Source organism: Anarrhichthys ocellatus, unplaced genomic scaffold (genome assembly GCF_004355925.1).
Source record: "Anarrhichthys ocellatus isolate YVR2014 unplaced genomic scaffold, GSC_Weel_1.0 scaffold2, whole genome shotgun sequence".
NCBI lineage: Eukaryota > Metazoa > Chordata > Actinopteri > Perciformes > Anarhichadidae > Anarrhichthys > Anarrhichthys ocellatus.
In genome coordinates this window covers 13,853,850-13,867,550 of record NW_022280032.1, presented here as the reverse complement: position 1 = coordinate 13,867,550, position 13,701 = coordinate 13,853,850, and the positions used below count along the sequence as shown (strand labels likewise).

Here is a 13,701-nt window from a genome sequence, read left to right as displayed (position 1 = left end):
TCATCATCACATGACATGTTTTTAAAGCCTTGGCTTACTGTACACTGTACATTCCTCGGCTGTGACCTGTCAGCTGATTAGAGGCTTAGTAACAATACATTTCATGTACTGAACTTTCAGTATTGTTAATTCATAAAAGTGTGACATTTTTGTCTTGTGCATACATTACTTGGTGTCTTACAGTATGTATTGTTTCCCAGGACCCAAATATTACATATAGGTATTAATTAAACAGTGTCAAACATACTCACTGAACTTGTCCTGCATGTGCTAACCTGTGGGACTATGGGCACAAACATAATAAGTGATAAACAAGAAGAAGCCTGCAGAGTTTAGTTTTGATATTTATTTTACAACTCATCAGCAATAATTTATAACAGCATATGTGTAAAGCATTAACGAAATGTGCAACAGTTGCTCAGGTAAATCTTTTAAAAAATCCATAGACTTCTACAACATTGACATAGACATGTATACTTTGTGGTATATTCACAAAAGAATATTTACAGACACACATGCCACTTTATATAACAGTTGATAACAGATTTGAGGCAAAACCAGCTGAAGTAAACTACAAAAGCAATGTCATGTATGCAAAATACAATGAAAATCGTCTGTTTATTCGGTGACATGTGAAACTTAAAAAAGCTGAATATCACTATACTTTCAGGAATTAATCTCATAGAAAACAGGCCAAGATAAAGTTAAAAGTTCCTAAAACTTCAATGATCATAAGTGATGGTCACATGACCACAGCTTCTTTCCCACCTTTGTAAAATGTTTGAAAAGCAAGATTTTAAATAATGATAGTGTATAACACAGAATCTTGGATAGTCCGGTGTGTCATGGGGTGCAGGGTTTTTCAAATCTGATTATGATTTGAATCATTTTGCTTTGAAAGAGACAGAAATAAGCAATGTTTTGTCAAATCTGGCAAATGACTTAATGACCACTTTACTGCATGAAATCATCACAAAGCCTGTTGTAACGCTCTCTTTTTTTTCTTTTTAAATGAAATCTTTTTTTTATTATTTCAAGACAACTCAACACAATAAAAAGGTTCTAAGAGAACTACAGTGATTGACTCTCAAAGTTATGAGGTGACTGTTTGGGAGAGTAAGAGCAGAAAAAGTGCACTTTACGTCTCAAAGAGTAAAGATCATCCTACATACAAACTTTAACAGCTGGGAAAATACAGGTACATTCAATATCAAAGATCTATAAGGTGCTATCCTACAATGTTTCTTGGAGGTACAGGAGGTCACCGCATCTCGGTGCTGAAATGCCTCATTCAGGGCGTACAATATCAGGTCAAGCAGCCCCTTGTAAATGAAGGGTTTCTTCTTTCAATTATTCTGAATGATTTCTGGGATTGCTGTTTTTTTTTTTTCTTTCCTCACAACAATAAACAAGTAAATGAAACCAGAGTAAACTCTGTAAATGTGTAAAATGAGTTGAGGGCAACCAGGGATAATACCTTTCATAATTCACCATTTATCGTCTTAATTATGTTAAAGTAGCTGTTCTTTGTATGTATTGTTAATGATGGAAATACCAATCTTTTTTCATCTTTAGGAGGGAGAGTCATATGCCTCCCAATCAGCCAACCCCATGCAAAGTTGGGAATGAGGTAGGCCTACTGTGGGCGTTCCACTTCCGGGGGTGCTTCTTTTATAGCCCATTTACATGTTAATGAATCAGTCTTCCAGGTAATAATATTTACAGTCAGAGTCAGCAAAGCTCTTAAATAACCTTGGCAGAGGGTCAGTTGCAACTTCATACATCCAAAGAGACACGCTGATTGGGATATTGCGCACTGTTGTAGTACTCAAAGTGTTGGCACCAATGCTGCCACTTCAAAATATTTTATCAAAGAGGATAAAAAACTAACTCCAGCACAACACAGCCGTGTATTAATTTCAATCATTGTCGATAATATTTTAGTTTGACTAATCTAGCATAAGTGCAAAAGGCACACTCAGTCACAACTGTCCCCTGTTTCGCCAATATATTGTACAAGAGAACCTCTTCTGTGAAACCTCGTTTTATAACCAGCCTAACTTTTAAAAAAGGAAATACATTAAGTCCTCAGCAGAATGCACGGAAAGGTAACACAGACAACGAAATTAGCCCGTTTGACAAGCAGAAAACTGATCATGAGGACTGTCCTTGCTCTCTTGGGACGTTTCGGCTACGTCATCCTCCCCGTAGTCACTCGCGGGACTATCCTCGCGCTCCTCCGGCGAACCTAACTCAGCCTCGTGTGACTCGTCGCTGTCTGGACTATGGAAGTCCTTGGACTGAGAAGAGGCTCCAACTTGCACAGACAAGCCGGGGAAAGCGGCAGCAGCAGCCGCGGCCGCCGCTGCTGACGCGTGTGCAGGGTACAGCCAGGGGAACGGGGATGCCAGGGCGGCCGCCGCTGGGTACATGTACTTTTCAATGTTGCTTTTGTCGAAAAAAGGCATATAACTCGCCGCGGCCGAGGGGTTGATGAAGTAGAAAGGCATGCAAATGGGTGTCTGCTGTCCCACACCGCTTATTCCCATCAGAGAGTTCATAAACGCCAGATCGGGCCTAGTGGGGTCTGTGCCCCCTAACCCGTTCCCAGGCCAGTTCATCTTTGGTTTTTTGGCAGCGCGATCATCTCCAAACTCTTGCTTGATCTTCACTGCCTTGGGTCCCTGCGCCTTATTGCGCTCACATTCTTTATCTTTGCCATCGCTCTTTTCAGCTTCGCCCCCGTATCCGCTGTCCGTGTCTGTGTCATTCTCGTTGAGCTCCCCGCCTTGGGTCCTCTGGATGACCGGGACACAATTAGCTTGGCTGTCGGCTTTGTGCCCATCCTGTGCGTCCCCGGCGGGTAGCTGGTGCTGGAGCGGCAGCGCGCCGGACTGGAACTGCGCCAGCACCTTGTGAAGGTGGTTGATGAGCTGCGCGCACCTCTGCTCTCGTGCCGTCCAGTTCTCAAACTGACTCAGGTAATGCAGGACCTCTTTGGCACAGGCCTGGAACCCGGAGTGGAACGCATCCAGATCTGCATGTATGGAAGATTTCATAGACCGGTCCCCTGCGAAACATGCAGTTTAAAGATCATTATATTGTAAATTGTAGCACATCACAAGCCAATGACCAGATAAAATGGGCGCGTGTCGATGGCACGTTTTAAAATGCTGTTGTGGTATTCTCAAAATGCGCATTATCCTCTACGCCTTTGTTCCATGCACGTCCATGTTCTGCTGCTGTAAAAACAGACTTTCTCTATTAAGGACTACAAAAAGTTTCGTGTAAACGTTTCTATAACTTCGGGTTTGTTCAGCTTACCATTCTGCAAAGCAATGATCTTCTCGTGTTGCTGCTCAGTGACAGCAGTCAGTGCGTTTAAATGTTTCAACGTTAACTCCAGGACAACCGCTTTCTCCAAATGCCCGAGCGTCTGTGGAGAAAAACAAAGGTTCAGTTGGTTTACGACTTGTCATATCTTGTAAAACCAGGTTCGGTAAGCGCGTAACACGTTTTGTAGTGCCATGAACTCACCGACAGCTTCAGATGTTCGGGTAACAAATCCTTTAGCTGGCCAATACATTCGTTGATTCTGTCTCTCCTCTTCTTCTCTATTAACCGGTGTGGTAACTTGTATGCGTCCTGCTAGCAAAAACAGGTATTTGCATATTCTTATGAGTTTCATGCACACAAAAATGTTAGTTAATTGTTGCCTTAGTATAATAAATCACACGCACCTTCCCACCATCCTCTCGTTTTATTCCTCTTTTGGATTTGCACATGTAGAGAGAGGGGTAATCCACCCTAAAGTAAAGCGAAAAGTGTCCGATTATTCACCAGGTTGTCATAACAGTTTATCGGACAGAGTTTGACAGAGTTTGCCAAAAGCGACACTCACCCCAAGAATTCTGCGTGCTCCATAAACTGTCTGTCCTGTAAATGCGGTATTCTTTCATCCATCACTTCTCTGCTGCTCCTGAGCTTCTTTGGGGAATGGTTGTTATTTCCACGACCCACACACGGACGGCTGAGGGAGATGATGCACAGTGCGTGTCTTCCAGTGGAGCTGCACGTTAGACTGATGTCTATAGTTCCCTGAGCTGCCACTTTGCAAAGCCGTCGGTGCTGTGGTTAGAGCGCACGCGCGCCTCCGGTAGGGAACAGCTTCCGACTCACGTGTAGCCTGCACCAGCACAAAGTCCGGTAATTAGACCCCCTCTGTGTTATAGCAGCTATCGCTGCTTTTCGTTTAGCGATGTAGTCTTAATACTTTTGGCCTGGGTGCTAAAACGTGATTCATGTGCAAAATGTAGAAGGGGAAATAGCGCACATGAGCGAGGAGGGACAAACAAAGCCATATAATCATCAGTTCACTAACGGTAGTGTTGATATATATATATAATTTGGGTCTTAAACCTCGCACGTCGAGCTTGTCTTACTGAGAGTACAGGCGTTTAAGTGACTGAATAGGCTGTAAAGTCCAATGTGATCGACAATTAGACAGAAATCCTAAAACTATTTAGCACACATTCACACTTTAGAGGTCCCAAATGCTTCTCCGTCATTTAAAAACAAAAAACATTGTATTTTTCTCCTGTTGTTAATTCTAAAAACAACACTTCAACAGGGGAATTCCTGATCTCACCATAACAGAATACAATGCATGATAATACACTCAAAACATAGAGGTTAATTTGAAGTAAATACAGTGAGAGCGTAAACAAATACTCGAAATGTGCGCGTGCGCACCCCGTGCGCGTCCGTCACTCCATGTCGTTGCCCGGAGCAGGGCAAGGTAACCTATTCATACATCTCCAGACGTTCAAAGCTGCGTTGTCAGTAACCATGGCACCGACCCAACTGTGTGCTCAAACACGTGCGTCGAGGCTCTTTATTAATCTCAGCATGGGTGCTGCTCTCCCACCTTCATCTGAGTGTCTTTGTATGATAATAAAATATTAATAATAATTTGACAAAGATCAGGGTGATAATTTCTAAATGAGGTTTTGTGACTTTGACTTTTTGATTTGTCTGATCTACATTTTGAAAGAATCCTCAAATATCTCAAATATAATTCAAAGTCACTCAATTTGTGTTGTTATTGCTATATTCACTAGTGATAAAAGTAAGCAAGGTTCAGAACCTTCCATCACAAATGCCTTTTTACAAATTATAAAAGTTGAATAAATGACTCCAGGAAGGTAATCTCATTGTCAGTGACACCTGTTCCTCTCTTGAGAATATTTAAGTGCTCAAAAACACTCAAATCTGAGCCCCCCTAATGCCCTCACATGCCTTTTGATTACATTACTTCTTCCTGTAAGTCACGTGACTCTTTCTGGCTGGCAGCATATGGCTCTCTTGTGTAACACTGCTGACAAAGAATGATCCAATCACTTCGGCTCTCAAATGAAGTGTGACCTCCTCTGCGCTGGCTTTTCATTAACTCATACCTGCTGATTTGCCTCTGTATTCTCCCTTTCTTGCCTTTAATGTAAGTACAAGTGAAATCCTCTCACAGTCGTATGTTGGAATCCCCCTTTGTGACTTCCCGCCCCCCTTCCCTCCTCTTCCTTTCCTCCACAGTATGCTGCCTGCTCTATATGTGGCACTGAAATCCAGTCCAAATGTTTTCCATATTAGTTCAGAGCCTTCTCTGTTTCCAAATAGCAGCTAGGCTGGGCTATGGTGAGAGGAGGCCTTGGCAGGGAGGGGAAGGGTAGGAGAGAGAGAGAGACAGCAGGCAGGCTCATCCACCCCAAAACACTGCAACAGCAAAAGTCGAGAGTACAGTAAGGGAAAAGAGTGTAAAGTAAAGTGGAGAAATGGGGCAGGGGCAGAAAGGTTCCTCAGACAAGAAGGAGGGCAAGAAGAAGAGAGATGAAAGCCCAGCGCCAGAGGACGGACACAAATGCAGAGTCTGTCGCTTCCCTCTGCTCATCGCCCTGCTCCAGCTGCTGTTGGGGGTGGCCGTCACGGTTGTGGCCTTCCTTATGTTGGCCATCAGCCCCTCACTCCTGACCAGGGAGACGCCACACTGGGCTGGAATCATTGTAAGCTCCATCCTTACGCTCTAACATCAGCCACTACATTCACATGTTTGCATGGACCCTGATACTTCTGCATGAGCCTCCATATTCCTCAATGTGTTGTCCAATCTCCACCACACTGCATGTCAACACTGGCCCTTACCACTTGCAGCCAGACAGTCATTGTAGGCATGGGAAATCACTGGTATTGTCATGTTCTAATAAGTTTCCATCTGTCACATTCACCTGGATGGATACAGCTCAATCTACAATCCGTCTCAGTCACAATTGCCTGCTTGCACCTTCTGTTGTTTTTCTTTTATGTCCAACAAATGCTGAACATCTGGCCTGATGAGACAAACCAGTAAATCCCTGCATGTCATATTGTGAAATGTGATGTTCATTCTGTACTTTCTCACACCTCATCACCTCAAAATGTAAACTCTTTGCATGTGAATATTGTATGGAAGTTGCAGTTTAAGTTGATACATTTAAAACAATGATTTAAAAGATGCTAATTTAACTCCTTCGACATATCGAAGAACAATATTAGACACAAATTGTCAGTCTACAGTAAAATGTTTGATGTCGCTGGAAATTGGAAATTCCGAGCCTAAACGCATCTTGACGCTATTAACGAGGGAAATGAAGTCTTTAGACTTTGTTGTCCCCATGGGTACATTTCTATCCACAGCAATGTGCACATCAGACGAGATATACAACAGTGCAGCTGTACCAACATACAATGACAGACACCAGTACAGGTCTGGTTGTGCATGTGAGTTTGGCCCAGTTAGTAAGAGATGTCAAACTTCACATTGTACAGTCATACTGACATAATTGTATGTTCTTGCCAAAATATCTCACCAAGGCATATGTTATTTTCGCCAAAAACAGCAGATTTCAGTTACTTCCAGTTCAACAGTACAACCTGGGCTGCCAGGAAGTCGCAGTCAGCCTCAGCCTTAGGGTGGAGTCAGCAGCCATTTTAGTCAAGTTTGACCGACTTGCACTGGTAATAGTTATGTTTGTGGACACGTGTAACCAGTAAACATGGCCAAAACACGGAGACAGCCTCAGTATATCTACATAAATTATATTATAACGGTTGTATTTACAGTCACAGTTGTAGCACTAAGTAGGAGAAGCCATTCAGATCATTCAGAGCATCATTATCCTCTGGATTTTGGTTTTAATGATGATAGGCCTTTGCCTTTGGAATTTTATTAAAGCCTATACTAGGCGAGGATAAAAAATGTTACTTTTTCCTTTATTGCATCTCTTTTTGCTCTGGAATGGTAATATAAATAAGTTTACTTACAATGGATTATATATATATATTCCTGAGCTTAATACCTTAAAAAGGAGACCAGCCATATGCAGCCTTATGGTTAAAGAGGTATTCCTGATTCATGTTATTTTTATTAATTTTTCTGAGGACTAGGGCATAAGAGGTTAAATAGCTGTCTGTTAAGTCATTATCTATCACTGAATGAGGTTACACAATGGTGATTAAACCTACGGCCCACTGACAGCCCTTGAATTTGTAGTATTACTTTGATTGATAAATAGAACTACAGGTAAGAGGAAAAATATGAATTTTTGATTTTGGGTTGAAGTCCCATTAAATGAATTATTGAGGAGTAAGAGTGAAATCAGCTGAACTGTCAGCTGAAGTGTTAGAGAAGAGGTAAGCTCAAAGTAACTGAAATGTTAGTGGACATGTAAGCACTGAAAGCAGTTGAAGCGAAAAATAAGAAATGAGGACAGAAGAAGTTTCATTTTCATTTGGAGAGATGAATGTTTGGATACCTGTAACCTATAAACGATGAAAGTGATTGAAATGTAGATGGAAATGCTAGAAAGATGAAGTGTGTTGGTAGATGACATGTAACATGCTAAAAGCAACTAGTGTCAGTTCAAGTAAGTTAATGATAGTGTTAAATGGTTCTTTGCTGTTTTAATTGTTTTTATATATTTTTAAGTGAACAATGATTAACTGTCTCTGTGAAATGTTTAATATAAAACAAGAAGAGCGTACATTTTACCTATCATCATAATTTGGAAGACCATCTAAGGTCACATTTTGGTTATAGAACAAAACGTGTTGGTCCTGTTTGGATCCTATCCTAGCTTATCACAGACGCTATCTGCTCTCAAAAAAACATCCCTGGACACCAACATCCCGAGATAGATCCTCACGAGATTCAGCCAAGTGGAAAACACTGAGGTCATCAAGAACTTTCCAGAGAATCCTGAGTGCTTAAAAACCTGAGAAAAACATCTAAATAAGATGCTGCACGCCAGTCACAAGACTCCAATTTCACTGAAGAGATAGAGCGTGAGCGTGTCTGTGTGAGAGAGAGAGAGAGAGAGAGAGAGAGAGAGAGAGATAGTAATCGGATGACTGCTCAGTGCTGAATCATGCAATATTAAGAGACACCCCTGAAAACCTGGCCAGAAAATACTTTCTAGAACAAGATGCTTGTTTCTATACTGTGTCTACCATAAATACTGTGCAACATAGAGTAGATATATATAATAGCAACGAGGGGCAAGTGCTTGGGGTAATTGCCTTTTTGTTGATGTTGAAACAAGTATTATGTTGATAATTTCATTGTCCTGATATGAGTGAGTGAATCGAATCAAACTGTTTTCCGATGTGTTGTTGCAGCTGTGTTTGGTTTCCATCCTGGGCTTCATCCTGTACTGTATCACCTACGTCCCTGACGAGAGAACGTCTGGGCAATTCATTGGCAAGGTGGGTCCCACGCACCTTATTTTACACATTGTTTGCAGAAGTGAAAGTGTACAAATCAGTTTGTGAATGACAATCCGTCATGTCATGTGTGGAGTCAAATCAGGTTCCCCTATTAGTGCACAGTATGTCACAGTATGATTTTCTTTCAATTGAACAAATGGTATATAAAATCTTAGTTACAGTGAAGATATGATGAGATGGGTCAGTGTATTGTTGAGACCTTTGCAGAGGTGTAATGTTTTACTCACCAAGCTACTGCAATTGTTCGAGGACTGCTCTTAAGGAGCTGCAACTGCAAATGGCATCGAGAGAAAGGCATTTAACTGCATTCTTGTTAAGAGTTCTGTGGGGATTCCTACGAATGAATGAATGCATTCATTAATCATACTTGATTGTAATTAGTAGCACGACAGATCACATGCAGTTGGAATTTCAAGGCATTTAAAATCAGTTCTCCATTGTTCGTTTCTTTCTGTATGGCTCGCGTGTGCATACCAGGTTCCATGCATACGCTGTGAAGATGGAGTTTCAAAACACTTCAATTGTATTTTGCCTTGAAGTGCAGCTATTTTACAAAACGGTCTTTGCAGAAATGCATGATAGAAATAAAATTCCAACTGTGTATGTGTTCTGTAGTTTTAAATATTACCAGACTGTCTCACTCACCAAAATAACAAGGATTTTCTTAATGTATTACTTAATATACAAAGCAAATTTCTTTCTTGTTGAAATATGACAGTCAATCTGTTGCATTGCACTTTTCCTTACTTTCTAATCCATACGTACTGTTCTATCAAAAGACAAAGCCCAATAAAATACTTCTTTAGAAATATGTATGCTAGAGCAGCTTCAATTTGTCTGCAGTGTCTCTTTCTCTGGTCCTAAAAACAAATGCGCTTTAATTTATTAATGCCATTAATTCAAAAAGCTCAGTGATCAAATGGGTTTACTATATATGTTTGCTGTTGCCTTTAATTGAACCAGATTTAAGGATATTATTTAATCAATTTCCTGCATTTCTGCATTTTACTAGTGTATTCTATATTTGTTAAACTGCACTGCAACTTTTATTCTATTTTTTTAGCTTTTTTGTGTTTTAATGAATGTTCTTAATGTTTCAATCAATGCCCTTAATTGTTTTTAAATCTCCTTTTCTTTTGCCTTATGTTTTGATGTTTTTAATGGTTTTATGTGAAGCACTTTGAATTGCCTTGTTGTTGAAATGTGCTATACAAATACACTTGCCTTGCTTTGCCTTACATACATTTCCCTGCAACCAACCATACTCCAGATTTCACAGATGTTTCAAAATGAACATAAATGCCATTTGCCAAATGCCATCGAGCACCGCTCATCAGTTGCATAATGCCATAAGCAGCATGTTGCTAAGAGCAAAATACACCAGCGAATGATAGCTCCTGTTATATAAGCGAAGGATTAAGATAAAGGTTTAGTGTTATTGAGATTGGGCCATTGCATAAACAACATAAAGCCTCTAACACATTTTACAAGAGTATTTTTAGAGGTTCTCTGTTGTTCAACATACTCGCAGGTCGTGCACTAAAGGTGGGAAGCAGCTTTAGCTGTAGGGCATGTCTTGCATGTGTCTCCATGTCTCCTCTGTGCTAAGAGCTGGGCTGCAACTCTAAGGGTCAGGCCTTGCCTTGTAGCATTGTGGGTAATCTCTTTGAATTCAACTTGCCATAGGCACTGAGCCAGCATGTCTGTCTCTAAGCTACAGTTTTGGCACTGGGTTAATCATGAGACAACGGCCTAAAGCAGGAGCCAGACTTGTAGTATAAGAAACACAAGTTGAAGACAAGAAAAATGTTTTCTGATCAAAGCTTTCAAGGTAAAAGTGCTTGACATCTGACTTGTCCTCTGCCCTCTACAGATCCTGTACTTTGTCATGTGTACAATCGGCCTGGTCATATCAATTCTGGCTATGTCGTTTGCTGGACACCACTATTCACAGACCAGTGGCTTCAGCTGTGAGCAGGTGGGAGTGGACTGTGTGTGCAAACTGGATCAAAATGACCCAATAGCCCGCACCTTCACCTACGAGGGCGCCAGCGACTGTGCGTGGATCACTGGGACGCTCCCACTCTACTTCCTGCTCCAGATCGTGCTGAACCTGGCCCAAGCACTGGTGTGTGCCGTCGGTGCCTTTATCATGTGGAAGCACCGTTACCAGGTCTTTTTCGCCGGCCTTCAGATTGTCTCTCCCTCTTCCCAGCAGTGGCAGAAGGTTTAACACGATGATGAAAGAGTTGATGGGATGAGTCTGATCACTCAGATCAGGTTGGAGGGTAATGCCAACAGTGTGATTACACTCCGGGGACATTTGCCTTCGTGGTGTGTGCCAAAGTGTCTTTTCTTTGATGTCAGTTTATATTAACCTTTTGTGGTAGTTGTTCTATAATGGCTTTTTGCACAAATTTTGTATACCATATATATACTTCCATTTTCAGACGTTATAAAATATAACTTGAATAGATGAATAAGAGCAAAACAACTTTTTTTGAAGAAAAAAAACAGTTGTGTAGCACGATAAGGAATTTTTCACAATGTTTCTAGTTGCAAATGGTGAAGGACACAGCCTCAAGCTTTGTTTTCATTTTTCACATAATAAAACATTTCAAAAATTGTCTAAATGCAGTAGCACATATTACTTTACAATTTAAACATTACATTGAAGTTTTTCTCTATAATTTGCAGCTGCCTGCTAAACTTATTTTCAGTGTTTGACACACTAAAACCAACTAGGTAGATAAATTCCACGAGTTTGGTTTATTTTGCTATAATACAAAGTAATGCAGCTCTGTAAATATTGCATAACATCCTTGATGAAAAACAACAGTTAAGTATTTTTCAGGTGATAAAAGTAACCCCTGTAATACTCCAAACAGTCCAAAAATATACACTAAAAACAGCTCCTGACAGCAGTAACACAAGATGAGCAGGGTACACTTCATGAGACTGGATCCAGACTGAACTGGGCTGTGGCTTGTGAAGGTGGATGCCAGGCCAGTAGCCAGCATGACTCAAACAGCCTGTTAGGAGTCACAAAGGGAGGGGGGAAGGGGTCAGGGTGAGCAAAGGGGGACTCAGACAGGCAGCTGGATGGAGGTAACTAAATCATCTCACTGTGTTGCACACATTTCAGTTTTCATTCAGATAGGAATGAGCAAAAGAGGTCAAATGAGTATTTTCAAAATGCTTTGCCCTGTGCACAGATCCAGCTTTATTATATTCCTACTCTCATCTCAGCTGCTGACAGCAGTCTGGAGGCCTACATGCTGAGCAGCCAAAGGTAAACGTGAGGCAGTTTCTGCAGCAAATTAGATGAACCATGCACCCAGAGGGGAGGCTGTAATTAGTGTGCAATCTATTTTGTGAATGATGGAAAAAGGTTGATTGACCGGGGATGATGTAGAAATATTGTTTATTCTTTACAGAATGTGGCGTTTGGGAAAGGAACATTTCATTTGGATGAAAAACAGATGCCTGTCCTTCAAGCCGTACTGTTTTTGGTTACAAATACAAATCTTTGTGTCAGTTTCCTTTTTATTGTTGCGTCACCACACATATGCAGTTAATATATATCAACCAATTCAGACCAAAAGGTCAATCGCTACCAAATAAATTGATTTGCTTTTGTGTTTAACAACATTATGAGTGAAAACTGAGAATCAGTGAACATCTCCATCTATGCATCCTCCAAGTCATAACCATTTTGAATCTAAAGGTAAGGCCTGCATAACGAATGAATCCATATTAACAACTATATAGTTAACATTAACTATTATAGTTATAGCAGAGTCCAAATGTCCAAATGTATGACTAATCTGTGACATCACCAAGAGACAAGACGTCTCTGTCTGAGCCTGGCTGTGACTTAGTGTGATCGTATCATACGAGTTAACTGTTAACTGCTCAAAGTGACTGACTGACGGTCCTCAAGGATCGCTCTCTCATGACAACTCTTTTTTTTTTTAAACTTGAGAAATATTATCACCATTTTTTTTTCCCAGTGAGGATGGAGCTCAGTTGTATAACAATCAGCAGAGAATCACCGGGATATGTAAATACGTTATGTGTTATTGTGTGAATTATGTATTAATTCTATTTAATGATGCATTTATCACACTGTAGAAGCTCACACTGTACATGTAGTTTGAGCTTCTACAGTGTGATAAACACTATGCATATACTGCATACATGTGATGTTGTTGATACATCATGTGACTACAAAAGGCTCAATCTTGCAGCCAGACACAGGAAGTCACATGCCAGTCATCACGGGGGCATGTTTATTTATAAAAAATGACAGTGAGAAGGGACCTTCCACCCTCCTCCTGAGTAACTACTTTCTGTGTGGTCAATTGATCTTTCAAGGCAAAAAAAAACAAAAACCCAGAACGATATCTGATTGTGGTGGCCACTGACGCTGCTGTGAGTTCTTAGAAATGACTGCAGCAGACAGAAGATCAATATGTGTATTAACGGAAATGACAACAACTTTCACAGCAACTTGAAAACAGAAAACTAAACTAAATAAAATACTGTATGTGAGATACAGTATTTTAATTATGCAGCAAACAACTTTAATTGTACATATTTTTGTTAAATATATAGTTTAGTTTAAATGTACATAAATTGTTCTGCTAGATGTCCTTTTGGTCTAGTCCTCTCAGTGCATCATAGTCAGATCGCCTGACTCACTCAGGGTAAAGCACTGCCTTCTGCCACAGAGGTGTTTAGGACATTGCCTTGTATTTATTGACCTTCTCTGGGTGCTTTCCTTTCTCACTCTCACTTCTGAATACACACGGTGACGCACGTGACTCTTGACTGTGGAATGCAAAGAGATTAAAAAAAAAAAAAGACCAAAATGTGTCAAAGGTT

General features: G+C 40.7%; 2 protein-coding genes across 3 annotated transcripts; one reads left to right on the top strand and one right to left on the bottom strand.

The window, feature by feature from the left end:
- Positions 1-331: 331 nt before the first annotated feature.
- Positions 332-4,286, bottom strand: bhlhe41 (basic helix-loop-helix family, member e41). Of its 2 annotated transcripts, none has more exons than XM_031864348.1 (5): positions 3,902-4,286; positions 3,741-3,807; positions 3,538-3,648; positions 3,325-3,436; positions 332-3,070 (listed from the first exon to the last, which is right to left on the bottom strand). In XM_031864348.1, the coding sequence occupies exons 1-5, from the start codon at positions 3,961-3,963 to the stop codon at positions 2,127-2,129; spliced, it is 1,296 nt and encodes a 431-aa protein (XP_031720208.1). In that variant the 5' UTR covers positions 3,964-4,286; the 3' UTR covers positions 332-2,126. The 2 variants fall into 2 exon arrangements, with proteins under 2 accessions (XP_031720208.1, XP_031720216.1); XM_031864356.1 differs by having other exon boundaries at positions 3,538-3,645; positions 3,902-4,284.
- Positions 4,287-5,717: 1,431 nt separating this feature from the next.
- Positions 5,718-13,322, top strand: sspn (sarcospan (Kras oncogene-associated gene)). Its single transcript, XM_031856917.1, has 3 exons — positions 5,718-6,056; positions 8,707-8,793; positions 10,688-13,322. The coding sequence occupies exons 1-3, from the start codon at positions 5,829-5,831 to the stop codon at positions 11,045-11,047; spliced, it is 675 nt and encodes a 224-aa protein (XP_031712777.1). The 5' UTR covers positions 5,718-5,828; the 3' UTR covers positions 11,048-13,322.
- Positions 13,323-13,701: the final 379 nt, after the last annotated feature.

What these genes read in the sequence shown, in the direction of transcription:
- bhlhe41 (XM_031864348.1), bottom strand. Translation starts at nt 3,963, where the DNA reads ATGGATGAAAGAATACCGCATTTACAGGACAGACAGTTTATGGAGCAC. An exon ending in AACGAGAGGATGGTGGGAAG is followed by an intron (nt 3,649 to 3,740) that starts GTGCGTGTGATT and finishes TGTTTTTGCTAG; the next exon opens with CAGGACGCATACAAGTTACC. An exon ending in GATCATTGCTTTGCAGAATG is followed by an intron (nt 3,071 to 3,324) that starts GTAAGCTGAACA and finishes CATGTTTCGCAG; the next exon opens with GGGACCGGTCTATGAAATCT.
- sspn (XM_031856917.1), top strand. Translation starts at nt 5,829, where the DNA reads ATGGGGCAGGGGCAGAAAGGTTCCTCAGACAAGAAGGAGGGCAAGAAG. An exon ending in CACACTGGGCTGGAATCATT is followed by an intron (nt 6,057 to 8,706) that starts GTAAGCTCCATC and finishes GTGTTGTTGCAG; the next exon opens with CTGTGTTTGGTTTCCATCCT. An exon ending in CTGGGCAATTCATTGGCAAG is followed by an intron (nt 8,794 to 10,687) that starts GTGGGTCCCACG and finishes TGCCCTCTACAG; the next exon opens with ATCCTGTACTTTGTCATGTG.